This window comes from Eumetopias jubatus, unplaced genomic scaffold, assembly GCF_037043125.1.
Source record: "Eumetopias jubatus isolate StellerSeaLion01/CBP00866 unplaced genomic scaffold, mEumJub1_p1.0 scaffold_15, whole genome shotgun sequence".
NCBI lineage: Eukaryota > Metazoa > Chordata > Mammalia > Carnivora > Otariidae > Eumetopias > Eumetopias jubatus.
In genome coordinates, this window is record NW_028274821.1 from 57,775,516 (window position 1) to 57,803,340 (window position 27,825).

A 27,825-nucleotide genomic window follows, 5' to 3' on the forward strand; every position below is an offset into this window, starting at 1 on the left:
CAAGAACAGACTTCTGGATCTCAAAATCAGATCTCTATGTGTTTCAAACACACACACACAATCAGATCTCTATGTGTTTCAAACACACACACACAATCAGATCTCTATGTGTTTCAAACACACACACACAATCAGATCTCTATGTGTTTCAAACACACACACACACACACACACACACACACACACACACACACACACACACACACACACCCCCCAATACCTGGGAGCGACTCACCGGTCAGCGTAACGCAAGGTATTCAAAGTGTGTTCGGTGGCCACGTGGCTTGGTGAGATGTTGGCAATCATGCAGGTTTTGGCATCACCAATGAAAGAATCCCTCAGGACCTGTCCAAACAGAAGGCAGCTCAATGAAGTCAGTTAACAAAGGGCATATTGACTACTTACTGTGCAGAACACTGGGCTATAGCTCCCCTCTACAGAAAGGCAGTTTACAAAGAAGAAATACAAATGAACAAAACACACAAAAAAGGTACTTCACCAACCAATCAAAGAAATTCAAACTAGTAAGAATACTAATATTTTTCACCCATAAGATTAATTAAGACTCATGACACCCTGCCGTGGTGAGAGTCTAGGGAAATGGGCATTTTTCTACATTGCTATACTATTTATGTACTGTGTACCATCAAACGGTATAAGCTTTTGAGAAGGCAGTTTGGCAATATGTATAAAAATATAAAAAATGTGCATGCTTCCATGACATATTCCTAAAGAGAACTGCTCAGTTGATTAAAAAAAAAAGTGCACATAGGATATGCATTACATTATAATAATTAGAAAATCTAGGAGTCCGTAAACAGGGAACAAACTGAGTAATTTTTTTTTTTTTAGATTTTATTTATTTGACAGCACAAGCACAGGGAGCACCAGCAGGAGAGGGAGAAAGCAGGCTTTCTGCTGAGCAGGGAGCCCAACATGGGGCTTGATCCCAGGACCCTGGGATCATGACCTGAGCCACCCAGGTGCCCTGCAAACTAAATAACTATTAACTGACTACAATACAACCACTAAAAATAATTATGTATATCTGTACTTTACACGGGAAGATCTAAAACTTATCTTTGAGTGAAAAAGGCATATAACTTCATAACTCTATAAGTAGATCTATGTGGGCAGAGAAATATCTGGAAGGATAGTTATCAAAATGTAGCAGTGATTATCACTAAGGTGGGATTTTTCAGGTACCTTTTGCCATCTTTGTACTTGTATATACATATACTGTTTGAATTACTATTATCATTATTACTTTTAAAAGATTTTTTCAAACAGTATCTATGCCTAACATGGGGCTTGAACCCACAACCCTGAGATCAAGAGTCGCACACTCCAACTGAGCCAGTGCCCCTGAATTATTTATTTATTTTTTTAAAGATTTTTTTTTTTTTTTAAAGACAGAGAGACACAGCGAGAGAGGGAACACAAGCAGGGGGAGTAGGAGATGGAGAAGCAGGCTTCCTGCTGAGCAAGGAGTCCAACACGGGGCTCGATCCCAGGACCACGGGATCATGACCCAAGCCGAAGGCAGACGCTTAACAACTGAGCCACCCAGGCACCCCGTGAATTATTATTTTTTAAATTAAATAGGAAGACATTTTCTGGGGATGGTGAACTTGTTTTAAAAAATAACAGAGCCAATGTCAGAATCTGGACTAACCACCCATAAGAAGGGTTTCCTAAGTCTCTAGTTGAAATCATGTTTGAGAAGATATAATCTAACCCACAGATCACCAGTTCTAATAAGGAGTTATAGGTTCTGCCCCAGGCCCTGTGGAGCCATTAGGTTAGCTGCACAGAGAACCTCTGCCAACAACATACAAAGACCCTCACACCTAGACTGCCGTCTATGCTAGTCTGTCCTCCACTGAGCACAGGACGTGGTGCAGAAAGGAATCGGGGGCACCCATAACTGCCTTCACAGCAGTCTGTACGTAGGGAGACCCCTCTGTGGGCCACTGTTCTGCAGCCAGTACAATGCTGAATTAGTGGTACTTTCCATTAATTAAGAAGCACATTGTCATGACAGAAAAATGGGAGGAAAAAAATTACTTACGGTTTTACCACTCAGAATAATCAGTTAACATAGACATAATTTTTTTGTGTGTGTAGTTTTTTCCCCTCATTTTGTATTTTTAAACTATACATCTTGGTCATCTTTCCTATCACTACATATCAAAAATCTATCTCGTTCGGAGTACCTGGCTGATTCAGTCGGTAGAGCACATGACTCTTGATCTCAGGGTTGTAAGTTTGAACCCCATGTTGGCTGCAGAGATTACTTAAAAATAACATCTTTAAAAAATAAGCAAAAAGTAAATTTAAAAAAACTTTAAAAAATCGTATTCTTTTTAACTCCAGGGGTTATTTTTTGTCTTCAAACACTAAGAGCTACGAAAATACTTCGTATAGCTATACCACCCCCACTTCAAAGGCTCAGAGCATTAAGTCAGAAACTTTTCTTTATATTAGAAATAAGCAGAAAGCTGTTGGGTGGTGACCAGAAGTACACTGTTGCCCTGTGAAAGCTCAGCTGCTTCATACTGCAGGCATCTCTGCCCGAGGATGCCCATCGCTGCCTAGAATGACCTGGAAGGAATGTGACTCCTTCCTCCTCCCCCCTCCCCAAGTTTAGCATCATGCCTTGGCGGCAGTGGAGGCTTTGCTGAATGAACAAATGAATGAAACGGAACAAACTCAAAGTTCACATTCAACATTACCTGAGTTAATTTGCTTTGCCTGAAGGGAGTGTGGGTGTGTTCCTGATCCAATGCGCGGATACATTCCTTCAGCTGCAAAGTGGTAGATTAACAACAAGCACATCAAATAACACATGCAAAGAGAAAGTAACAGATCAGATTTTTCTTAAATAAGCCATACTCAGACAATCCTCCAAAAGGAAGTCAAAATGCCCCAGTAGTTTCTTGTCCAATAGGAAAAATCAAGCTAGATGGGTAAACATCCTGAGTGAGCTCCCTGTGTCTGGTTAAGGGCCTCCCATGCTAAAGGCTATAATCCTAGGATTAGCCCCAACAGGGGGGGACAAACCAGGGACCTTCCCACAGGGCCCCTAGAGTCCAAGCTTATGTGGTGGCAGTTCTGGCTTGCCAGCTCCCTTTTTCTTGCCTCCTCTCATACTATTAGTAGCTATAGATGCACTTAAGTACAGAAAATCTCTATACCACTCCCCCACCTCCCTGCTCACATATGCACACCTATAGGTGTAGATTCAAGTGTAGATTCAGATAGGAGTTTCTGATAATTATTTTGAGAGAGAGCGAGAGTGTGCACTAACTTAAAGAAATCCAAAGAGGGGAGCCTGGGTGGCTCAGATGGTTAAGCGTCTGCCTTCGGCTCAGGTCATGATCCCAGGGTCCTGGGATCGAGTCCTCATCGGGCTCCTTGCTCAGCAGGGAGTCTGCTTCTCCCTCTGACCCTCTCCCCTCTTGTGCTCTGTCTCATTCTCTCTCAAATAAATAAAATCTTTAATAAAAAAAAAAGTAAACTCTATGTCCAATGTGGGGCTCGAACTCATGACCCCAAGATCAAGAGTTGCATGCTCCACTGATCGGGCCAGCCAGGTGCCCACCTGTGCTTTATCTGCATTTATTTTCTCCATCTATTACTAAGATGTGTCCTAAGGTATCAGAAAAGCCTAAGAGGTTATTTTTGGGGTCTGGGAATATTCACATTTGTTTCCATATAAATTAATGGTAATCGCTTCTTTGCCTTATGCCATTTTGGCTTACAAAAGATTTCATAGGTAAAGTTCTATTTTCAGATAGGGGGAGAAATCTGTATAAGGGAATTTCCTCTTTCATTACAAATCAATGCAATATCCCCAAACTTTACCACTGGGACAATTCTCCAAAAGGGACATAGAGGTAACCAAATCCTGGCCCTGAGTTACACCTGCCCCTTACATACTCAAATCCAAGTGTGGCCACTGAACCCTATGAGCCTTTGAGGACAATCTGAGCAATAAAATAATGATAAAAATGTATTATAATCTAGCAAATAAAATATCCACTTACTGTTATAAATAATCTAATAAATTAATTAATTGTAGGGAAAGGACAGCTCTGTCTTACACCAGAATCCCAACTAATTAATGTAAAAAGAATGATAGGAACAGGAAATCCCACCAGGTAAACACCACAGTAATTGTTGCAGGTTAAGAATCATCAATGGGTGCTAAAATAAGGCAATAAAAGTGTGATGTAAATAGGATATCTGCATAGTTTCAAACTATCTCCCCATATTTATTTATTTGAGAGAGAGAGAGCGAACAGATGCAGAGCAAGAGAGAAGGAGCACGAGCAGGGGGAGGGGCAGAGGGAGAAGCAGACTCCCCGATGAGCAGGGAGCCCCACGCAGGGCATGATCCTAGGATGTGGGGATCATGACCTGAGCCAAAGGCAGACGCCCAACCAATCCAGGTGCCCCAAGATATTTATTAATTATAAAGGGAAAATGGTTAACATTACAGTGGAGAAACCTAGCACAAACCACCTTAACTAAGTGATCAAAGTTAACATCACCAGTAATAAGACATACTGACTTCATGCACCACCTTATATGATTCACTGAGAAGGGAACAACGTATATGGTGTTCTTGCTAAAAATTGTTATCCCAGAAAACATGGGATAAACCCAAATTCACAGATAATCCGCAAAAACAAACAAAACACAAAACAAAACAAAAACAGGCAGGCCAGCACTCTTCAAAGGTGTTAAAGTCACAGATGACAAAAACTGAGGAGACTATGAGCACATGACAACTAAATGTAATATAGGATCCTGGACCCTAAAAAGGACATTAGCGGGATTATTGGTGAAATTCACACAAGGTCTATAGAATAGTTAATAGTATTGCCAATGTTGTTGTTGTTGTTCTGGTATTATACCAATGTTAATTACCTGATTTAGATCATTTTACTATGGTTATACAAGATATTAATAATATGGAAGCTGGGTGAAGGAATGCTGTGTATTTATTTTCGCAACTTTTGTAAAATCTAAAAGTATTCAAAAATTGAAAAAGTAAAAAGATGCTGATTGTCTTTATCACCTCTCTCAGCCTCGCAATTTATCCCTCACGAGGCCTGGAAATAAAGTGCCTAGCTGGAGACTTCAGTTCTGATCAAAAGGACTTAATATGGAGGGGCACAGGCAGCACGATGTAGCCGCAAAAAGGAACAAGGAAGACCTCTATATACAGCCATGTAGTGAGCTCTAGGGTACTGTTAAGTGAAAAAAGCAAAGTGTTTACAGTATGCTACCCTTTTTTTCTGAGGTGAATACAAATATATATATATTTGTGTATATATATATATATAATGCTTATCTAAGGGGAGGGAGGTAATAGGGTTGAGGGGACAAGGATGGACACTAGATTTCTTTCAATGTTCTACAGTTTTTACTTTAACTGAATGTGAAATTGGTAAGCTTAAACACATAGAAGATTTCAAGTGACTATGCAACACAATATTATGACTGTACACCTAAGTGGGATACAACCTAAGGATGAAAAGGAAATTGCAAAGAAATAGTAATCTGAATTCAGTAATCGTATTATGAAAAATATCAGCATTATTTTGAAATACACATATATTGAAGTAGAGCAAATTATATAAGTGTTGTTAGGAACTAAGAATTCTAGCATAAGAGAAAGGAGACAAAAATATAAATTCAAAAAAGTTAACCAAAAACCCTGTAATCTTAATTTTGAATTAATTTATTATTATGAGTCCCTAATGTATTTTCCTCTTGCAAAAAAAAAAAATCTATTTCCTAGCTCTGTCCAACAAAAAGGCCTAGAAGCAAGGACTAACCCAGTGGTAGTAAGCACCCCTAGCACCCTAAATGGTCTCTAAATGCCATTTCTTTCTAAAACCAAGGCTTGTTGAAGAATTAACTGGTTCAAAGTCTGGGGAAGGAAATGTACAAGATGAGCCTAGAAAATTTTGTCAGACCAAAACGTCAGGAAGCTATTAGAGACTAATAGTTGGTCAAAAAACCAGAGGAACATACTTAAAAAGGCTCCCACTGCCCAAAGATGTACAATTTAAATAGCAAAAAGAATAATAATTACAATGAGTTTATAATAATACAAAGCCAAACAAAACAGTCAATAACAACAACAAATTCACTGGTCATGTTTAGGTTACTAGGACACCAAATCATTCTGAAAACTGTTGAGTAAAGGCAAAGAATCAAGCAAGCATTTAACTTGTTTCTACTGTATGAACTATATTTCAGGATAATCAGATAATTGAGGAAAAATTCTTCTCAGCTAATAAAGAAGGAATGTTAGAATGAGAGTATCACCATTTTGGAATCCCTAATGAAACAAGATACATGTGATGCTCATCAATGGCTGGTAAACCTGTTAAATGAAAAAGTCTGATAGGAAACTCTTAACAGAGGAATTACACAGACACTTGAATCTTTCTTAAATTCTTAAAAATCACAGAGACAACCAACCAGACATTCTGTACCTCCTGATGTGTTCCTATAGGAAGTCTAAAAACTACCCATGAATTCTTGCCAAAAAACCAGAACCTCAATCTGATCAAGCTTCTAGAACAGTGCTTTCCCAATAGGAGTATGATAGCTACAAGTGCAAACCATATGTGTAATTTTAAATTTCTAGTAGCCACATTAAAGAAAAAACAAATGAAATTAATTTTTTTAAAGATTTTATTTATTTGAGAGAGTGAGCTAGAGAAAAGCATGAGTGGGGGGACAAGAGGAAGAAGCAGACTCCCCTCTGAGCAGGGAATCCAATGTGGGCTTGATCCCAGGACCCTGAGATCGTGACCTGAGCTGAAGGTAGACACTTAACCGCCTGAGCCAGCCAGGCGCCCTGAAATTAATCTTAATTATATGTTATATAATCCAATATATCAAAAAATATTTAAAAACCCAGCAAAAACATTATTTCAGCATGTAATCAGTATGAAAAAATATTAATGAGGTATTTTACCCGTTTCAAGATCCAGTGTGTATCTTACACTTAGAGCATATTTCAATTCAGATGAGCTACATTTGAAGTGCTCAGTAGCCACATGTGGCTTACAGGCCCCCTCCTGTACAGCACAAGTACAGATCTTAGCCACTTTATAGAGAACACAGAGGATAGAGTATGATGTTAAACATCAACATGAGGATGCAGTCAACCTAATCCAGAATGTTGGAAATCTTATAGGACAAGTGACCCAGTTTTATTCAACCAATACACTGATAGTAAGAGAGAGAAAAGAAGAACTGATATGGAATAAAAGAGACTATCAAAAGTAATCCAAGGGTACCGTTTGCATCTTGATTTGAACAAACTGTGAAAAGTCATTTATGGGACAACTGGAGAAATGATAGTACTTCCTGGATAATAGATATCATTACATAATTATTGGGTGCCTGCGTGGCTCAGTTGTTAAGCGTCTGCCTTCGGCTCAGGTCATGATCCCAGGGTCCTGGGATCGAGTCCTGCGTCAGGCTCCCAGCTTAGCGGGAAGCCTGCTTCTCCCTCTCCCACTCCCCCTGCCTGTGTTCCTGCTCTCGCTATCTCTCTCTGTCAAATAAATAAAATCTTAAAAAAAATAAATAATTATTTCTTAAGGTATGATAATGGCATTACAGTTATATTAAAAAATAAGAGTCCTTATCTCTTTGAGATAATGAAATACTTGTGGAAGAAATGACAGGCTGACATGATTTGCTTTACTATAATCCAACCAGGGGAAGGAAAGGGTTGGTTAGATTTTTCACATGTTGAAGCTGGGTGCAAGAATTTGGGAGATCATTATATGATTTATCTATTTTTTTATGTTTGAAAAATCAATACAATTTAAAAACTTGGTGAGAGAGAGAAAGCTTACCTAAATTAACCATTCAGCAGCTGCAGAAATACTTTTCTGCCCCTAAGGGATTGACCAGAGGAAGAGAAGACAGGGACAGAAGGGAAGAGTTGCCTAGAACTGCTAAGAATCTGATCAGGCAGCCTCCATCTCCAACCCTGGAATCCCACTGCCAGACAGAAGCGTGCCCTTACTCTGCTGATTCTACCCCACTCCACCCTGGCTGAGTAAAGAGGGGCAAAATCTACCAAGAAGGATTTTTATTTTTTTATTATTTTTTAAAGATTTTATTTGACAGAGAGAGACACAGCGAGAGAGGGAACACAAGCAGGGGGAGTGGGAGAGGGAGAAGCAGGCGGGACTCGATCCTAGGACCCTGGGATCACGACCTGAGCTGAAGGCAGACGCTTAACACCTGAGCCACCCAGGCGCCCCTCAAGAAGGATTTTTAGATCAAAGCTTTCAAACTTACAGCCAGAAGACTCTGGTTTATTTCTGCGCCTTCCATCTTTGTCTGTCTGTCTGAGTCTCTGGCGTCTGCGGCTCTTTCACTGCCAGCCAAGTCAATAAAAGAGATCCTAGAGAAGACACACAGCAGGGATAACTTCTTGGGGACTCTGCTTTATTTTTACATCAGTCAGCAATTTGGGGCAGCAGGAAGAAATTAACACTGGCCCATCCTCTGGAAAGGAAAGACATACTGGCAGCTTTCCAAAAGTATTATAAGATTCTGATCTGTTAGCCATTGCGGGCGCTGTTCACTCAGACACTTCCTTTGGTTTTAATCATTTGTGAGAAATTAATAAAATTAATAAAACATTCTTCCCATAAAGCTAAATGACTACAATGCAAATCACTTAGGTCACCAGTTAGGTAATTTTTTTTTTTTAACCACTTAGGTAATTAAACTTTTGTGGGCTGCTTTCCAGCCAAAAAAGAAGAAAAAAAGAAGAAGAAAAAAAGAAAGTTAAAAAAAAAAAAAAAAAGACTCATTACTCAGAGGTGAGATAGGCTCATCCATCAGTGTGGCAGAGTTTGCTAAGATAGCACCAGAGAAGCAATGAATGTACCCAATTGTCTTATGGCTTCTTTCAAGAAGGATAGATTAATTTTCTCTGTTTTTTTTTTTGGCCTGTAAGCTGAGATGCATTTCCTACTATTTCTTTGCTGATACTGTGTTTCACGTTAGAAGCAATCAATGTCCCTTTTAATAACTTAGGCTTGACCAACAATAGGTCATTACTTCATGGTTAATCAACTGATGGCACTTTAATACAATGATTTATTTCAGGGTTAACAAGTCTACTCTGTATCCCTGATATTTATTAAAAACTCCATGGTGGCAGAGTGTCCTGTTGTTGATAACACATATTTCAAAGTCACATTAGGGAAAGGCAGACAATGCAATTCCTTGCGTATTTCTAGCTCACCTGCCAAATGTCCTCTTGGCTGAATCTTTGATCTGAATTTGGATGATAGCATGGGAGCGGGAGGAGTCTGTGTTAACTCCAGTGGCCCCGGTGCTGCGCTCCTTGCTGCCCTTCAGAATCACCTGAAAATAAAATCCATAGGGTGATTTCCTCCAGAAGTAAAAAATCCCCCTGGTTCCTAAGGGTTGGCTGAGAGCAATAGAGACCAGGCATATAACTTTGTCAGTATACTGCACTATTTTCAGAAAGCTGCCTAAACATTAAATCATACAGAGTAAGTACCCAACAGCAATGCAAACAATGTGGAATACTAACCTTGGGGGAGAACATTCAACAGCTCAAGAGCTAATTTACTTCTTGATCTTATATATTCTTTTTAATATCTTTGATAGATTTAGCCTGACTATAATCTCCAGGGCATGACTTGTCTCCAAGGCAATGTCCCACAGTACCCATCTATCTTAGTGACAAAGGACAGAAATGTGCATCATGGAATGACTGATTACAACCACCTGTTCCATCAGGAGGCAGTCATAAAGGAGGCCCCGGCCTGATGTGTGGGAACATGGAAGTAACGAGCTATCACAATTGACACAATTGACATGAGCCCATGATTTCCCTTGAAACCAAGTGCCCCTCAAAATACGAGTAAAGACTAACTTGGGTCCCTGTAGCCCACAGGGAGAGGGGGAATAGAGGTGAAGTCTCAGGATTGGCCTCTTGCCACTGAAAACACAGCCACAAATGAACATGCTGCCCTGATTTTAGATAGAGGGAGGAGTGTTGATTACTGAGAATCAAAAAGGTGAAGAAATATTATTTGACAGAGGGGTGCCTGGCTGGCTCAGTCAGTGGAGTGTGCGACTCTTGATTTTGGGGTTGTGGGTTTGAGTTCCATGTTGGGTGCAGAGATTACTTAAAAATAAAAAAATCTTTATTAAATAAAACACTGTTTGATAGAATCTTCACAACACTCTAGATATGAAGTGAGTTCATTATATTATGCCCCAGTATATGTTGAAGAATAAAGAGGCTGAGTTGCAGGGCACCTGGGTGGCTCAGTTGGTTGAGCGCCCGACTCCTGGTTTCAGCTCAGGTCATGACCTCAGGGTGGTGGGATTGAGCCCTGGGTGGGGCTCTGCGCTCAGCAGAGAGTCCGCTTGAGATTCTCTGTCCCTCCCCCTGCTCACACTGTCCCTATATAAACACATAAAATCTTTTAAATTTTATTATGTTATGTTAGTCACCATAAATTACATCATTGGTTTTTGATGTAGTGTTCCATGATTCATTGTTTGCGTATAACACCCAGTGTTCCATTCAATACCCTCCTTAATACCCATCACCGGGCTAACCCATCCCCCGACCCCCTTCCCCTCTAAAACCCTCAGTTTGTTTCTCAAAGTCCATAGTCTCTCATGGTTCGTCTCCCCTTAAATAAATAAAATCTTAAAAAAAAAAGAGGTTGATTTGCTCACAAACAGCTGTTGTGTGACAGAACCAAATTCCATATCTAGTATGTCTGACTCTAAAGCTCATGTGGTTTCCACTATGCTGTCAGGTGCTTATGATAAATTCATTTATTTTTCAGTGAATTAACGGTAAGGGAGTCCTAACTCATTTTTTCTCAATCTTTCAAAATTTTAATTTATATTATATTGAACATAGCCACAGTTTCCAAATTAAGAGTCCAAAAGTTGCCAGAATCAAACTTCACCAATAGGCCATAAAATATCTTAACATGCAGGTACTTTTTAAAAGTTTAATATGGATGGAACCAGAGGGTATTATGCCAAGCGAAATAAATCAGTCAGAGAAAGACAATTATCATATGATCTCACTGATATGTGGAATTTAAGAAACAAAACAGAGGATCATAGGGGAAGAGTGGAAAAAATAAAACAAGACGAAACCAGAAAGAGATAAACCATAAGAGACTCTTAAATGTAGGAAACAAACCAAGGGTTGCTGGAGGGATGGGGCGGGGGAGGGAGATGTGGTAACTGGGTGATGGACATTAAGGAGGGCACATGATATAATGAACACTGGGTATTATATAGGACTGATGAATCACAGACCTGTACCTCTGAAACCAATAATATATGTTAATCAACTGAATTTAAATAAAATGTTTAAAAGATAAAAAATAAATTAAAAAAAAGTTTAATAATAAGTTCCTTCCTGGTTTAAGCAGTTGTGTTTCTAAAGATTAACTGTATATGAGATTTAGAATTGTTTTTTTTTTTAAGATTTTATTTATTTGACAGAGAGAGACACAGCAAGAGAGGGAACACAAGCAGAGGAAGTGGGAGAGGGAGAAGCAGGCTTCCCGCTGAGCAGAGAGCCCGATGCGGGGCTCGATCCCAGAACCCTGGGATCATGACCTGAGCCGAAGGCAGACGCTTAATGATTGAGCCACCCAGGCACCCCTGTACTTTATTATTTATTTATTTATTTTTTAAAGATTTTATTTATTTGACAGAGAGAGCACAAGCAGGAGAGAGAGGGAGAAGCAGGCTCCCTGCTGAGCAAGGAGCCTGATGTGGGACTCGATCCCAGGACCCTGGGATCATGACCCGGGCCGAAGGCAGCCACTTAACCGACTGAGCCACCCAGGCGTCCCTAGAATTGTACTTTAAAATCAAATTTAGAATATTTTAGATGCACTCATTTTGTAAATAATCTGCTAAAAGTATAACAGGTCTGATTTTTTTTTTTTAAGATTTTATTTATTCGACAGAGAGTGACACAGTGAGAGAGGGAACACAAGCAGGGGGAGTGGGAGAGGGAGAAGCAGGCTTCCCGCTGAACAGGGAGCCCGATGCGGGGCTCCATCCCAGGACCCTGGGATCACGACCTGAGCTGAAGGCAGAAGCCTAACGACTGAGCCACCCAGGCGCCCCTGGTGAATCTTTTTATCAAGAGAAGAACCTGTTAATTTATAACACTGGATTTTCAACTACATGGCTAGGATGTTACTGCTAATAGGAAATGAGAAGAGTGAGAGCAGTAGTCCCTTACCCTGACTGTGGCAGGTGCCCCTGGCCTGCACTGCTAAGCTCCACTGCTGGCAAGGCCATGAAAGGCATATCTGTAACTGAAGCATCTAGTTCAACTGTGCTTCCCCATCCTGGCCTCTTCCCTGTCCCTCTGACTTCATGCTGACATAGACTGTAATGCAATGATGACAATGTGTGATGTTCTTTTTATCAAACTTTTCTTTCCTTTTTCTATCAGAAAAGGAAGACATGCTTACTGTGGAAAACTTGGAAAATACAGGAAAAGTATCAAGAAGAAAATATATACCTCCTATAATCCCCGAGTTAACAAGATTTTGGTGTATTTCCTTCTAGTTTTAGGGTTCTCACATCTCTTTTGATTTGATTTTTGGTTTGTTTTTGGTCTTTTACAAGCCCTGCGAAAAGACAGGGGAGATCTGGAAATCTCTTAAATCTCTGTATTTGTGTAAACAATATGCTTGATAAGGGAAGAAACACAGAGAAGTTGGTGACTTATCCAAGGTCACATAAGTCAAATATTGTCAGGCTAGGGAAGGAAGCCAGGTGTCCTCTGCCACATGTGAGAGTACTGATGCTGCTCCTGCTGGGACACAGGGAAAGCTCTGAGAGGCCTCACAGCCATACCTAGCCAGGAACTGTGGATACGGTCAGAAACTCATAGGCTTGTTTGTGGTTCACCCCCAGGGGAGCCAAGAAAGGCTGACTTCTGGGGTTCTATTATAGAGTTTTACACTCGGTTTTCCATGCTCCTTTGTCCACCTTATCCATCATGATGCATTAGGTACCTGTGAGCATGTCTCAGAAAACCTAACGTGTTGAGGAGACCTTTCCCGACTCAATGCCTTTTAGGGAAGGCATGAAGGAGTTTCTGGTTCCGGTCATTTCCTCAGCTTCAGAAATAGCCTGCAATCGCCATTCCTTTCAGAAACTGAAATAAAGTAGCTGAACTCTGAGGAGTAAAAATGATTCAGTTTGTGAAGATCATCAGACAGACTCAAGTGCAGTGGTTAAGATAGTGAAATCTGAAGTTAGACTGTCTGGGTATGCATGCCAGCTCTGACATATGGTTGTGTGACCTTCTGCAATGAGCAAAAGTTTGCAAGTCACTTAACTTTTCAGAGCCTCAGTTTCTTATCTATAAAATGATAATCTCATAGTTTACTTATGAGAACTAAGAAAGATGATACAAGATAATACATGTAAAGCACTTAGAATCATGATTGGCACATGGTAAATTCTCAATAAATATTCATTTAAAAAAAGATTTATTTATTTTGGAGAGAAAGAGAGAGAGTGCGCATGCCAGTGTGCGAGCGGGGGGAGGGGCAGAGAGAATCTCAAGCAGACTTCCCGCTGAGTGAGGAGCCCCACACGGGGACTCGATCTCAAGACCCTGAGATCATGACCTGAGCCAAAATCAAGAGCCTGATGCTTAACCACCTGAACCCACCCAGGCGCCCCCCCCATAAATATTCATTTTAATAAAGAACATCTTTTTTTTTTAAGATTTTTTTTTTATACACCCAATGTGGGGCTCGAATTCACAACCCCAAGATCAAGAGTCACACGCTAGGGATGCCTGGGTGGCTCAGTCTTTTAAGCGTGTGCCTTCGGCTCAGGTCATGATCTCAGAGTCCTCGGAGCAAGGCCCGCATCAGGCTCCCTGCTCAGCAGGTTCTCCCTCTGCTTGTGCTCTCTCTGATAAATAAATAAATAAAATCTTTAAAAAGATAAAAAAAAAAAGTTGCACGCTGGACTGACTGAGTCAGCCAGGCACCTCAAGAACTAACATCTTTGTGTAAACTTCCAAAACTTTATTTCTTTTCACAAATGTAAAATAATCAGAGTTTCATGAGGGGAAATAGAGCTTTAGAGATCAATGTGAGATTCCATGGGCTCTCCAGTACAAGTGAATGGGGGGAAAAAAAGGGAAAGGAAGGAAGGAAGGAAAAAAGAAAAAATAAAGAGGAAAAAATAGAGAATATATTTGGGGGAAAATGCAAGTCTAGGAGCCAATAAAATTAGTGCAATCAACTTAAAAATCACTAGGCCCCCTTTTCCTCTCACTACCTCCTTCTCAAATTCCTCCTTCCATAACTAAAGTCTATTAGGCAAGTTTCTAAATCTAGGTCCTTTAGGGCGCCTGGGTGGCTCAGTTGGTTAAGCGACTGCCTTCGGCTCAGGTCATGATCCTGGAGTCCCGGGATCGAGTCCCACGTCAGGCTCCCTGCTCAGCGGGGAGTCTGCTTCTCCCTCTGACCTTCTTCCCTCTCGTGCTCTCTATCTTTCATTCTCTCTCTCTCAAATAAATAAATAAAATCTTTAAAAATAAATAAATAAATCTAGGTCCTTTAGACAAAACATGTTATGTGAGTACTGAAATGAGGACCTGCCACCAAAGAAAGTAGAGACAACTGCTGAATTCTGTTGCCTGGGAAACATTCAGGGACATTAATAAATATTATTAAAAATAGATGTGACAAATTGAGCTAGCATCACACCAAGCATTTTCTGTATGTTATCTCATTTCCTTCTCTATCACCCAACCAATCATCTACTATGATCCACATGTTTCAGGCTCAGAAAGGTAAAGGACATGCTGAAGGATATATGCCACTGGGATCCAGGTCTGTCTGGTTACGAGGCTTTAATCACTAAGCTTTCTGCACGTACACCAAAGGAGGGCTACGAGCACTTCAGCAGTATAGGCACTGTGTACACATTAAGTCTCTATCACTGGCATACAACTGAGGCTCATCTACGGAAAGCTTTCACCATGTGGTCTCTGCTACCAATTATAGCCAGGGCAACGATAAAACAGGAGACAGATTTATTAGAAGTTTGAGAATGGATACCCATAAGTATGTCAAATGGCTGTAGAAATAACTTAAAAATCTGTAAGTCTCTGCAACTGAAAAAATACTCATCAATTCCCTGACAGAAGAAACCTTGATTCCAAATCTGAGAAATGTGATGAGTCAGTGCACCTCTGTAAAGGCAGGGAAGACCTGGTGCCTGGCACCTGCACTGTTAAGATCAGGGTAGTATAATACACCTGAAGGAGGAAGGTCCTGGAAGAAGAACAATCCCGCATAAAAAACGAGGCTGCTAGTTGTGCAGGCGGGCAACAAGTGGCCATGCCTGAGGAAACCTGAAGGTGATCTGTGAGGGTGACACTCAAAGATGACACCGGACCGTGACACTTGAGCAAACACATGGGTGATACCTGAGTGAACATGAACAGTGACACCCGAGAAAGTGTGACACCTGAGTTAGTAAGTGCTGTTGTTTCGAGTCAATAAATGTTTATGAGGGTATCCATAATTGATATCAACTTTCCACCTCGATCTCAGCTGGCTTTCTTGTACACCATCATATATATTACAGACAGAGTATCGATGGTAATGAGATAACACACTGACTAACAAGAAATTTCTTTCTGCTTTTCTCAGGAAAGATAACTTAGGATAGAGCAGTGCATAAAACTCCTCCAGGGTAGAGGAAGTGATCTGACACCAGACTGCCCATAAACACAATGATGGCCCATAGCTAAGGAAAAGGGACTTCCTCCCAACATTTGCTCCTTTCCCCTTCAGTTGGTTTACTCTTCAGGGATAAAGGCATCATGGGGATCAACTCTCCTGCAACTCCCTGCCAAATAAAGGAATGTCTGGGGAGGAAGGGGCAAGAGGACCACAGCAAATAGGAGTATGAGAAACAATTTCCTTAGGACTCCACAATGGAGGGAGCTCTGGACAGGTTAAGAATGGTCAGTCTCAGGGAAGCCCCTTCAACACATCTCACGAACTTTTGTTCTTTACCTGCTTTTACAATTGCTAGAAGGGGCTCTTGGTTCTTAGGTAACTCTAAAATAGCCACACTCACGTGCTATCCTCAGGTTTTAGATCCCAGGACTCAGGAATATGATAATCACACAAATATGAGGTCCCAGCCCTTAAGCAAAATTTACCTATTTGTCCTAGCAAAAAGAAACTGTTAGAAAAAGACATCAGTGGTGGCTCACCCTGCCATTTCACACACCCAAGTCCCTGGAAGGGTGTATTGAGAAGCAGTTTTAAAGGTAGGTTTTGCCAAGTACACAGCCTGTCCTTCTAGCCTTCTCTCTTTGCCTTTAGCCAGGCTTGCTGGATATACTAAACAAATGACTATAATGGCTGCAGGCTGCATGTTAGAATCACCTGGTGAGCTTTTAAAATAATACCTACCTTCATACATTGTTGGTGGGAATATAAAATGGTGCAGCCACTTTGGAAAACAGTTTGGCAGTTCCTCAAAAAGTATGACCCAGTAATTCCACTCCTAGGCATAGACTCAAGAAAACTGAAGACATAGGTCTACACAAAAACTTGTACGTGAATGTTCATAGCGGTATTATTCATAACAGTGGTTTCTATAAAAGTGAAAACAACCTATGTCTCTATCAACTGATGAATGGATGAACAAAATATGAATAATATATCCATAATAGAATATTATTTGGTCTTAAAAATGAAGTACTTATATATGCTACAACACGGATGAACTTTGAAAATACGCTAAATGAAAGTAGCCAGGGACAAAAAGTTGCCTATTGCATGATTCCATTTATATGATATGGCCAAAATAGGCAAGTGCATTGAGAAAGAAATTAGTGGTTGCCAGGCCTGGAGGCAGAGGAAATAGAGAGTAACTGCCAAAGGTACAGAATTTCACTTTGAGGTGATGAAAATGTTCTGGAATTAGTAGTGGTAATAGCTGCACAACTTTTTGAATATTCCTTAAAAATCACTAAATTGTGTATTTTAAAAGGGTGATTATTATGATATAACTTAATAAGATATGTGGGGTGCCTGAGTGGATCAGTCAGTTAAGCATCCAACTCTTGATTTTGGCCCACCCCCATTTGTGCTCGTACTCTCCCTCATGCTCTCAAAAAAAAAAAATTATATGTATGTATACATATACATATATATATATATATATAAGCCACTGATGCATACACTTTAAAAAGGTGAATTTTATGGTATGTGACCTATATTTCAGTTTAAAATAATAATAATATCTACATCTGGACCTCACCCCAAGAGATTCTGATTTAATTGACCTCAGAGGGACTCAAGCATGCATTAAAAAGACACTGTGATGACAACAAGACAACATGCTTATGACACAAATAACTGACAAATGACTCACATCTAGAATATACAAATCAGTAATAAGAGAAAGACAGATAACCCAAAAATGAGGGAAAGAACCTAACTGGCATTCCCAAAAGATGAAACCCGTAAGATAAATTAAAAATATGCAAAGTGGGGTGCCTGGCTGGCTTAGTCGGTAGAGCATGCAATTCTTGATCTCAGGGTTGTGAGTTTGAGCCCCACATTGGGTGTAGTGATTATTTAAAAATAAAATCTTAAAATTAAAAAAAATATATGAAAAGCTACTCAATTTAATTCTCAATCAGCAAAATGCAGAAAAAAACACAATGAGATTTAATTAAATAATTCCAGACTGGTAAAAATTTTAAAGTCAACAGAAAGTGTTGGCGAGGATGAAGAACAATGGGATTGCTCATATGCCACTTGTGGTAGTGTACATAGCTTTGGACAGCAGCTGCACCACTTAGTGAATATATGCATGTCCTTTGACCCAATCATTTCACAGCCAGATATATAACCTAAAGAACTCATATGCTACATACTGGAATACATGTGTAAGGATATTCACGGTTATGTTCAGAATAGTGCCCAAAAAGAAACAATCCCAACTATCCATTAACAGAATGGTTAAATAAACTGTGGTATACTCATATGATTGAACACTATACAGCAAATAAAAACAAAATTACAGCCATATGCAAAAACATAGATGGAACTCAAAAGCATAATGTTGAGCAAAAGAAGATACTAAAAAATACAGTATGATTCTATTCATATAAAGTTTAAAAACAGGCAAAAACGAAGTTATATAGTTAATGGATGAATACATAAGTGGCAAAACTATAACAAAAAACAAGAAAGTGATTAGTGTAGGGGGCCTGGGTAGCTCAATTGGTTAAGTGGCCGGCTCTTGATTTCAGCTCAGGTCAAAAATCTCAGGGTCCTGGGATAGAGACCTGAGTAAGGGTCTGCCCTCAGTGGAGAGTCTGCTTGGGATTCTCTCTCTCTCTGCCCCTCACCCTGCATGAGCTTGTACTTTCCTTAGCGCTCTAAAAATAAATGAATAAATCTTAAAAAAAAAAAGTGATCAGCATAAATGTCAGGATTATAGAGGACTGTGACTGGAAAGTTGTATAGGGGTTTGTGGGGTGCTAAAATGTTCTATTTCTTGATCTGCGTAATTGATTATAAAGGTGCTTGTTTCTTGGGGTGTCTGGGTGGCTCAGTCAGTTAAGTGTCTGCCTTCATCTCAGGTCATGATCCCAGGGTTCTGGGATCAAGCCCCACATCAGGCTCCCTGCTTGGCGGGAAGTCTGCTTCTCCCTCTCCTCCTGGCTCGCTATCTGTCTCTCTCTCAAATAAATGAATAAAATCTTTAAAAAAAAGGTGCTTATTTCTTTATACTAAACACATTCAGGCTTTAGGCATTTTTCTGTAGAGTGCTATTTTTCACAATAAAAATGGTTAAACCGTTTTTTTTTTTTTTAACCTAAGGGGGAAAAAGCTTCCTAATGATACAATATAAAGCTAGGGTTGAGGACCACTCTATTAAAGGAAGAGTCACCAAAAGTATATTTGTACATAAGTTAATAAATCCCCAGAATGGGAAAAAATTTAAATATTTTAAACTCTGTGTGTGTGTGTGTGTTTTAATATTTTAAACTGTTAACAGGTATCTCTAGTGGGGAGCAGGGAGTTGTATATAGTAAGTTGGAGGTGGCCTTTATTTTTCTATCTTCTTATATATTTTTGTAAGGTTTATATCTAATAATGAACAAGTGTTAAAAAATAACTTTTATTATTGTTAAAGATTTTTATTCATTTGAGAGAGAGAGAGAGAGAGCACCGAGGGAGAGTGAGAGGGAGAAGCGGACTCCCCCTGACCCACTGAGCAGGAAGCCTGATGTGGGACTCGATCCCAGGACTCCAGGATCATGACCTGAGCTGAAGGCAGACGCTTAACCGACTGAGCCACCCAGGCGCCCCAAAAGATAACTTTTTTTTTTTTAAAGATTTTATTTATTTATTTGAGAGAGAGAGAATGAGAGATAGAGAGCGCGAGAGGGAAGAGGGTCAGAGGGAGAAGCAGACTCCCCGCCGAGCAGGGAGCCTGATGTGGGACTCGATCCCGGGACTCCAGGATCATGACCTGGGCCGAAAGCAGTTGCTTAACCAACTGAGCCACCCAGGCTCCCCAAAAGATAACTTTTAATAGAAGATTTAAAAATAGCTTTGAAAAAAAATACCTTTGGAAGGATATACAAAAAAACTATTAAGATTAGTTGCTTCAGTTTGAAAAGGGAATGGAAGGGATATTTTCATTGTAACTCTTGAATTTTTTTTTTAAAGATTTTATTTATTTATTTATTTGAGAGAGAGAGAAAACCAGTAGGGGGGAGAACAGAGGGAGCGGGACAGGCAGATTCCAAACTGCGCATGGAGCCCGGCACAGGGCTCCATCTCATGATCTTGAGATCATGACCTGAGCTGAAACCAAGAGTCAGATGCTCAACCGACTGAGCCACCCAGGCATCCTTGTATCTCTTGAATTTTGAACCCACATTAAAGTATTACCTCTGGGAAAAAAAAATTTTTTTTTAAAGTAATCTCTACACCTAACATGGGCTCAAACTCACAACCCTGAGATCAAGAGCCACACGCTCTACTGACTGAGCCAGTCAGGCACCCCTTACCTCTTCAAATTTTTACTTAAAGTAAGGATATTTTTCTCCAGCAGCTTTTCCTACTACCATAGAAATATATACACTGGCAGCCTGTGAAACTAGCACAAGAGTATCCCTCTCATGCATTAGGTTCTCCCACATGCTCCATGGCACTGAGACAACAACCCTGTAGAGAAGGGGGCTATCCTCTTAGAGGACTCACATTTTACAAACGTTGAAGTGGCATGCTTGTCATGGCCCTTTGGCTACATCTGAGTCCATTATATTTGCTAGATAGCAAAATGAATTCTTTCTCTGTACTTAGGCTGCTGTGGGGTTGGGGGGGAGGGGAGGTAGTAAAGAAAGAAGAGTTACCTCTAAGAGGAGCTCCACACTATCCACCTGAAGTTCTTGCAGTCCCACTATCTGTACCACGTGCTTGCTATCTTCTCTTGCAAAGAGCCTGCAGATACAAGAACACGGGTGGTATGGCAGACCTGCTATATAATGGACTTTGTTCTTGCCTCCCCAGAAACCATTCCATCATTCCCCTCTTAAGTAGCAGTTCTGTTATTTGAGTGAGATTGATATGTATCCTTACCGCCCACTCCCACAACTCCTGACCCCAGCCCTGGGCTTCAGAGATGGTCCTTGACTGTTGTAAACAAGTCAGCACCTTTGGCTATAATTAAAAGAAGGAACATATGATCCAGACCTATGCCAATCAGTGGATGGTATATTCGTGGCTTCAGTGATTGGTTCAGGACTGGATATGGGATCTCTGCTGGTCCAAGCAAAATAAAGTCCTAGTCTCTGGTTGTTAAGTGCCTAGGAGTGAGATGCTGGTACTCTTTCTTTCTGGAAGTGAAAGTATATGTGGCCCTGGGAGCAGTGGCAGCCATTCTGTATCCACTAGAGAGCGAGTTTTGGAAGCTAACATCATAGAAGGCAGAGCTGAGCAAAGAAATTGGTCCTTATAACATCCCTGAGCTCCTAAACAGACCCTAAGGCCTGATTCTCTTCTAGGCTTTCTAGTTATATGAGCCAATGACTTCGCTAAATAACTTAAGCCAGCGTAAGTGGGGTTCTACTTTATTTCCAACATAAGGTGTCTTGATATATCTTCCAAGGGAGGAAGGAAGATTTGGTGCCGTAACTGAATTTCTCAGGCCTATGTGTAAGGTTATGGTCAATTAAACCAGATGAAACCCCAGACACATCAAGGTGCACATATTAAATCTATTAGAGACTCTAAGATTATTTTTTTCCCTTAATAAGATAGTGATTTAGGTTAAGAACGGAATTCCACTTTACAGCCAAAAAAGGAAAGATTTTCTCAAAAAAATTTCTTTTTTTACAAAAGATTTAATTAATTAATTTATTTATTGGGGGAGATGGGAGGAAGAGCAGAGGGAGAGGGACAAGCAGACTCCCTGCTGAGTGAAGAGGCTGACTTGGGGGTCACTTCCATGACCCTGAGATCATAACCTGAGCAGAAACCAAGAGTCAGACACTTAACCAGCTGAGCCACCCAGGTACCTCTAAAAACTTTTTTTTCTTAGATTATGTTTCACCTCAAGTTTCCAAATTTTAACATAAGGATTGGAGGAAAATAGCTTCACCAATCCCTGTGACCTATCAGGAAACAACTATTAGAACAGTCAGGCTTCTGGAATAAAAGAAGGATCTAGCTTTCAGAGCCCTCATGTCATTCCTGAGCATACTTTCCCAGGCCCTACACGCTGAGCTCACCCCAGAAAAGTTCCTAATGGACAGCCCAAAATGTACTGCTAGATTTTTAAATCTTATAAGCAAGAAGTATATTTCTATCACTTTTTATGCAAGGGTATAAAAACAATCTAACCTCTACTTTTAAGAGTTAATTCGGGACTTCATACCTAACATAATTGCAGTTTCAACCTCCCCCAGAAATGTTTCTTAAACCCATCAATCAGAAATTTCTGATAAACACCAGTGAGGTAATCTGTCACATGGGCCCTCTCTACCCCTCCAAAGGAAATTGAGGTAATCGACCTAATAAGACCCCCTGCCCTTCCCCACAAAGGAAGGTGATCTTGCCTGGAACAATCTTTTCTTTTCTTTTGCTACTTTCTCTCTCCACCCTCCTTTCTATAAAAATCTTCCATTTTGTACAGTTCCTTGGACCTCCCCTCTACTTCCTAGATGGAATGATGCCCAATTCATGAATTGCTTAGTAAAGCCAATTAGATCTTTAAAAAAAAAAGTTAATTTGAAGATCCATAAGCTTTGGTTTCTAGCTTAAGAGGAGGACTGAGGGGGAGGCTGGGTGGCTCAGTTGGTTAAGCATCTGCCTTCAGCTCAGGTCATGATCCCAGGGTCCTGGGATTGAGCCCCATGTCAGGCTCTCTGCTCAGCGGGAGCCTGCTTCTCCCTCTCCCTGCTGTTCCCCCTGCTTGTGCTCTCTTCTCTGTCAAATAAATAGATTTAAAAAGGGAGGTGGACTGAGCATATATGTTTCTGTTCACCTTTGTCAAAGTCTTACTATTACTTTTAAGATAAAGCATAACAGCTCTAAACAAAAAGAAAGGGTGCCATCAGGAGATTAGGACATTTCAGGGGTCCCAGGAAGATAGGCAAAAGAGATATTAGCCAATTAACCAGAGATATAAAAACAAAAAGAAAACACCCACAGCCCAAGACACTTGTGGAGGAAGTGTGGGTCTTCCTAGTGAGCCCTAAAAAGAAGGTTCAAAGCCAGGAGTTAGCATATCCCATCCCCTTGACTGCAATTCAAGAATGCAAATATAAAGGGCAATATATCTGAGTAACTCATTAAAGAACCGCACTCACAAATAGCTGACTAGATATCCTGACTGTCCCTTCACCCAAACTGGATGGACGGAGACAGACAGACAGATACACACACACACACACCCCACAAGAGCTTTTATTCTAGACAGACACACACACACACCCCCCACAAGAGCTTTTATTCTAGACAGACACACACACACACACCCCACAAGAGCTTTTATTCTAGACACACACACACACCCCCAAGAGCTTTTATTCTAGACAGACAGACAGACAGACAGACAGACACACACACACACACACACACACACACACACACACACAAGAGCTTTTATTCTCCTGCCAATTGTTCTTTAAACAAAGACCCTGCAGGCAAAGCATCCCCATAAGGGAACCCGAACTACCCTCACTACCCCCTCAAGCAATAAGGACAGCCCAGAGCCAGCAAGACCCCACCCATGACTGACAAGATCAACTTGACCTTCACCACCCACCTACGTGTACCCACCAACCTTTGTCCCCTGTTTTCTTTACATAAACCTAGAAGTAAAAAAGGGAGAGGGGCGGCTGGGGTGGGGGGTGGGGTCTCGGTTAAGTGTCTGCCAGTTGGCTCAGGTCCTAATCTCAGGATCCTGGGATGGAGCCTGGCATTGGGCTCCCTGCTCAGCGGGGAATCTGCTTCTCCCTCTGCCCCTCCCCTTGCTCAGGCTCTCTCGCACTCTTTCTCAAATAAATAAAATCTTTAAAAAGGAAACCCCAAAACAACAACAAAAAACTCCCAAGAAGTAGTATTTTTGGCATGTTGGAGGCAGTCTTTCAAATGTTATGAAATGAAATGTCTTGAAATATCTTCCCAGCGCTGGCCTCACTGAAATAAATTCCTTTCTTGTTTCACCACCACTCATTTTTCTGACTTTGGATTTTTCAGTGGCTAGTAGTTGAACCTGGTCTGTTTGGGAGCCCCAGAGCCAGATGCTCTAGCATCCCAATGCCTGGCTATATTCTGACTGGAAAGGGCTCCTAAAAAAGAGTGTGGGGGCTTGAAAGAGAAGCTGTGATTGAGCTAACTTGAGGCTTCAAAACCAACAGAGAGGGTAAAAAAGAAAAGCAACTCTTCTCCAAAGCAAACCCAAAGCAGAACCCTCCTTTACTTGGCAGTTGCTATGTCAGGAATGAACTCTGAATACCTGTACATTCTCTGAATTGTGCCATACCTGAAGGTCCCCTTTTCTTTGGAATAGTCCACAGATGGTGGTCTGCCCAAGCCTAGCTGCTGTCTTCTCCAGTTTCACGACTCATTACCCTAGTGCCCCTCTCCCATGGGGGCCTGTGCTGTAATGCTCTCCCTACTGAACTGGAGCTGCTCTTCTACCCCCACCCCCCATTCCGGTGCTTGCCTGGAGCATGTGGAATGTGCACATCCTTTTGGACAGCTCTGTAGGGGCTAGGATTCCTTTGCTGGAGGCTAGTTTCTGTCACCGATTTGGCTTCCCCAGCCTTCCACTATGCTTAGCCTCAACTCTCTCCACTTGATGTGGCTGCTCCCAACACGTCACAGGTCTGGTTAATTCTGTTATGACACCCTTTTATCCATCCACCTCCCCTATTCCATCTCTCCTTATTCTCCCAGTTGGCACCTTCACAACTTCATTGCTTCCTGCTCAATTAAAGTCATCTGTTTCAACCTAAACAAAACTTTACACCAGAAAAATACAATAGGGATTTAAAGTCAGTTGACTGAATCCATTTCTAAATTACTGTATTATGTTGCAAGGGCAACAGTTTAAGAGTTACAGAACAAAAAGTCTACTGTGAAGAAGAGATTTTTTTACCGATTTCAGAAAACTACCATTAAGTTTACCCTAAGATTGAGGGGGAAAAAAAATAAGTGAAAGCAGGAAACATTATTTATAGTTCTTCCAGTGTAATAATAGGTCAAAAGAATAGGAAGGGATTTAAGTACATGTTGATATCCTCACTTCCTGAAATCATGACCTTTTTCTTTTTTTAAAGATTTTATTTATTTATTTGAGAGAGAGAATGAGAGAGAGAGCATGAGAGGGGGGAGGGTCAGAGGGAGAAGCAGACTCCCTGCTGAGCGGGGAACTTGATGCGGGACTCGATCCCGGGACTCCAGGATCATGACCTGAGCCGAAGGCAGTCGCTTAACCAACTGAGCCACCCAGGCGCCCATGACCTTTTTCATAGACCAAAAGGGATAGTCTTTTAATAAACCTTAGGATATTGATTACTAAAAAAAAAAACAGAAAAACCCAAAAAACTAATGGAAGGCTAATTTCCATTTTTCTCTAGCTGAACTAGCACTTTATTTTTATTTTTTAGTTTTTGAACTGGCAGTTAAAAAAATATTCATCTGGGGCACCTGGGTGGCTCAGTTGTTAAGCGTCTGCCTTCAGTTCAGGTCATGGTCCCAGGGTCCTGGGATCAAGCCCCACGTCGGGCTCCCTGCTCAGCAGGAAGCCTGCTTCTCCCGCTCCCACTCCCCCTGCTTGTGTTCTTGCTCTCACTATCTCTCTCTGTCAAATAAATAAAATCTTAAAAAAGAGAGAGAGAGAGAAAGAAAAACATAGTCTCTTTTAAAAAAAAAAAATTCCTGACTCAGGAGACTAATTTCACAAAAAGGCACTAATATAACAAGGCCTCACATCAAATCCCATGATTCAGTGATTCTTTCAGACTCTGGCCTAAAACAATGATCCACAAATATAGTTTCCCACTCATAATCAGTACCTTTTTCTTCTATTTAAGAGGTCATAAAGTTGTCCACAGTAGATTTCATAGAAGCTGATCCACACGAAGAGGTGCCTTCTTGGCTGGGATATTTCTAGTTGGCTGAATATATCTTTGGCAGCCAGAGCATAGAGTCCTGGGTTCTGATGAGTTCCTATCATGGTGTAGGTCTTCCCAGCACCTGTCTGTCCATATGCGAAGCAAGTGGCATTGCCTCTAGGGAAAAAAGTCATTCGTATAACATACATACGAAGAGAAATGCTAATCTACACATAGATTTTTCATGACAAAAGTCAGATAGAAACAGAACCCTGTTCATAGCTGGTAAAATTCAGCTATAAGTATACAATCCTTTAAGGAGAGGAGGGCTTTATATATATATATATATTTTTTTTTTTTTAAGATTTTTATTTATTTGACAGAGAGAGCACAAGCAGAGGGAGAGGGAGGGAGAAGCAGGCGCCCTGCTGAGCAAGGAGCCTGATGTGGGACTCAATCCCAGGACCCTGGGATCATGACCTGAGCCGAAGGCAGCCGCTTAACCAACTGAGCCACCCCAGGCATCCCGAAGAGGGCTTTATACTATAAAAACATAGGAAGAAGAACAAACATTCTCAAAGCAGTACATGAGTTTTTTTTCTTAAAGATTTTATTTATTTATTTGACACAGAGAGACACAGCAAGAGAGGGAACACAAGCAGGTGGAGTGGGAGAGGGAGAAGCAGGCTTCCCACCGAACAGGGAGCCCGATGCGGTGCTTGATCCCAGGACTCTGGGATCATGACCTGAGCCAAAGGCGGACACTTAACGACTGAGCCACCCAGACGGCCCAGTACATGAGTTTTTTAATAGAATTTTTTTTAATGGAACTGGTTATACCATAAGACAAGGACCCCACGCTCTAGAGAATTCTGAAGAAGACGATTCTGCCTTAATCCTAAAGGTAAGTTTGATGAAAGAAGTAATAGAGAATTAAAATAAATACAAGAAGTAATGGAAGACCATATGATGAACAGGGTGGTACAGACTACTCTTATAAATATTAAGTTTAGACAGAGGTAAAATCAGTATAAGAAAAATATTTGAGGAAGAACTCACAAAAGGGCTTTTTTTAAGGGTCTGTTTTCACTTTCATTAATAAATTAATGGGTTACTTGATTTTTAAGATCCCTTCTAACTCTGACATCGTGATTCTAAGTGAGAATCACTATTCTTGCATGTGGGTGGGTGTGTGCGTGGGCATGAGTGTGAAGAACTGCAGAATAAGAGTTGGGAGACTAATCTGCCAATCACATGTTTTCAGAGGAGCCAGAGGCCAAGGTTATCTGCGTACCAGAGGCCCAACTATATAGTACAGCTAGAAAGTGACCATAATGTTAAATAGTATTGACTCTTGAACAGGAATCACATGAGTTAATGATAAAAGTAGCTACCGGCACCAAGAAGAAACGTCTATGTATAGACAGAGAGGTAGGGGGATACTGGCGGTGGGCAGAGAGATGAACATGAAGAAAGGAGCCTGAAGCCAGAAAGAAACCAAAGAACGAGTAATAGCACAACAGCAAAGGAACCATGGAAGTGTGAGAAGAGATTTAATTTAATCAGATTTAAGCTGCTTGAGCGGAGACCAGTTACTCCTTGTCTTTTGAATCCAGGCTCCTGCTGTGTAGGCACTTGAACACACTGGCAAAGGCACAGTGAGGAAAAGGATTAAAGGAGGAAAATGTGAACACACTAAAGAAGATTTAGCAGAATGAGACTAAATAATTATCTACCCTATCTTCTGAACTTTTTTTTTTTTTTTTGAGAGAAAGAAAGAAAATGCAAGTGGGGGAGAGGGAGAGGGAGAATGAGAATCCCAAGCAGGCTCCATACCCAGCGCAGAGCCGAATGCGGTACTTGATCTCACAATTGTGAGATCATGACCTGAGCAGAAATCAAGAGTTGGAAGCTTAACCAAATTGAGCCACCCAGCGGCCCCATCTTCTGAATATTTTAATGATGAGCTTTCTGAAAAACAACAACAAATATGCGTATGAAAAATCTATTACCCTTTGCAGAATGGATGCATTTAACTTGTTCCTCTTTTTTAAAGATTTATCTATTTTAAAGAGAGAGAGAGCACGCATGTG

At 40.9% G+C, this 27,825-nt stretch overlaps 1 protein-coding gene across 1 annotated transcript in view; it reads right to left on the minus strand.

Annotated features, from left to right (window-relative positions):
• Window positions 1-27,825, minus strand: part of KIF24 (kinesin family member 24) — a 49,290-nt gene that overhangs the window by 10,036 nt on the left and 11,429 nt on the right. Inside the window, exons 4-9 of the mRNA XM_028115109.2 lie at window positions 25,694-25,909; window positions 20,522-20,609; window positions 9,305-9,426; window positions 8,347-8,452; window positions 2,736-2,807; window positions 236-345 (exon numbers count right to left, since the gene is read on the minus strand). Of these exons, the coding sequence (XP_027970910.2) occupies window positions 236-345; window positions 2,736-2,807; window positions 8,347-8,452; window positions 9,305-9,426; window positions 20,522-20,609; window positions 25,694-25,909 (714 nt within the window). The remainder of the gene's footprint in view (window positions 1-235; window positions 346-2,735; window positions 2,808-8,346; window positions 8,453-9,304; window positions 9,427-20,521; window positions 20,610-25,693; window positions 25,910-27,825) is intronic.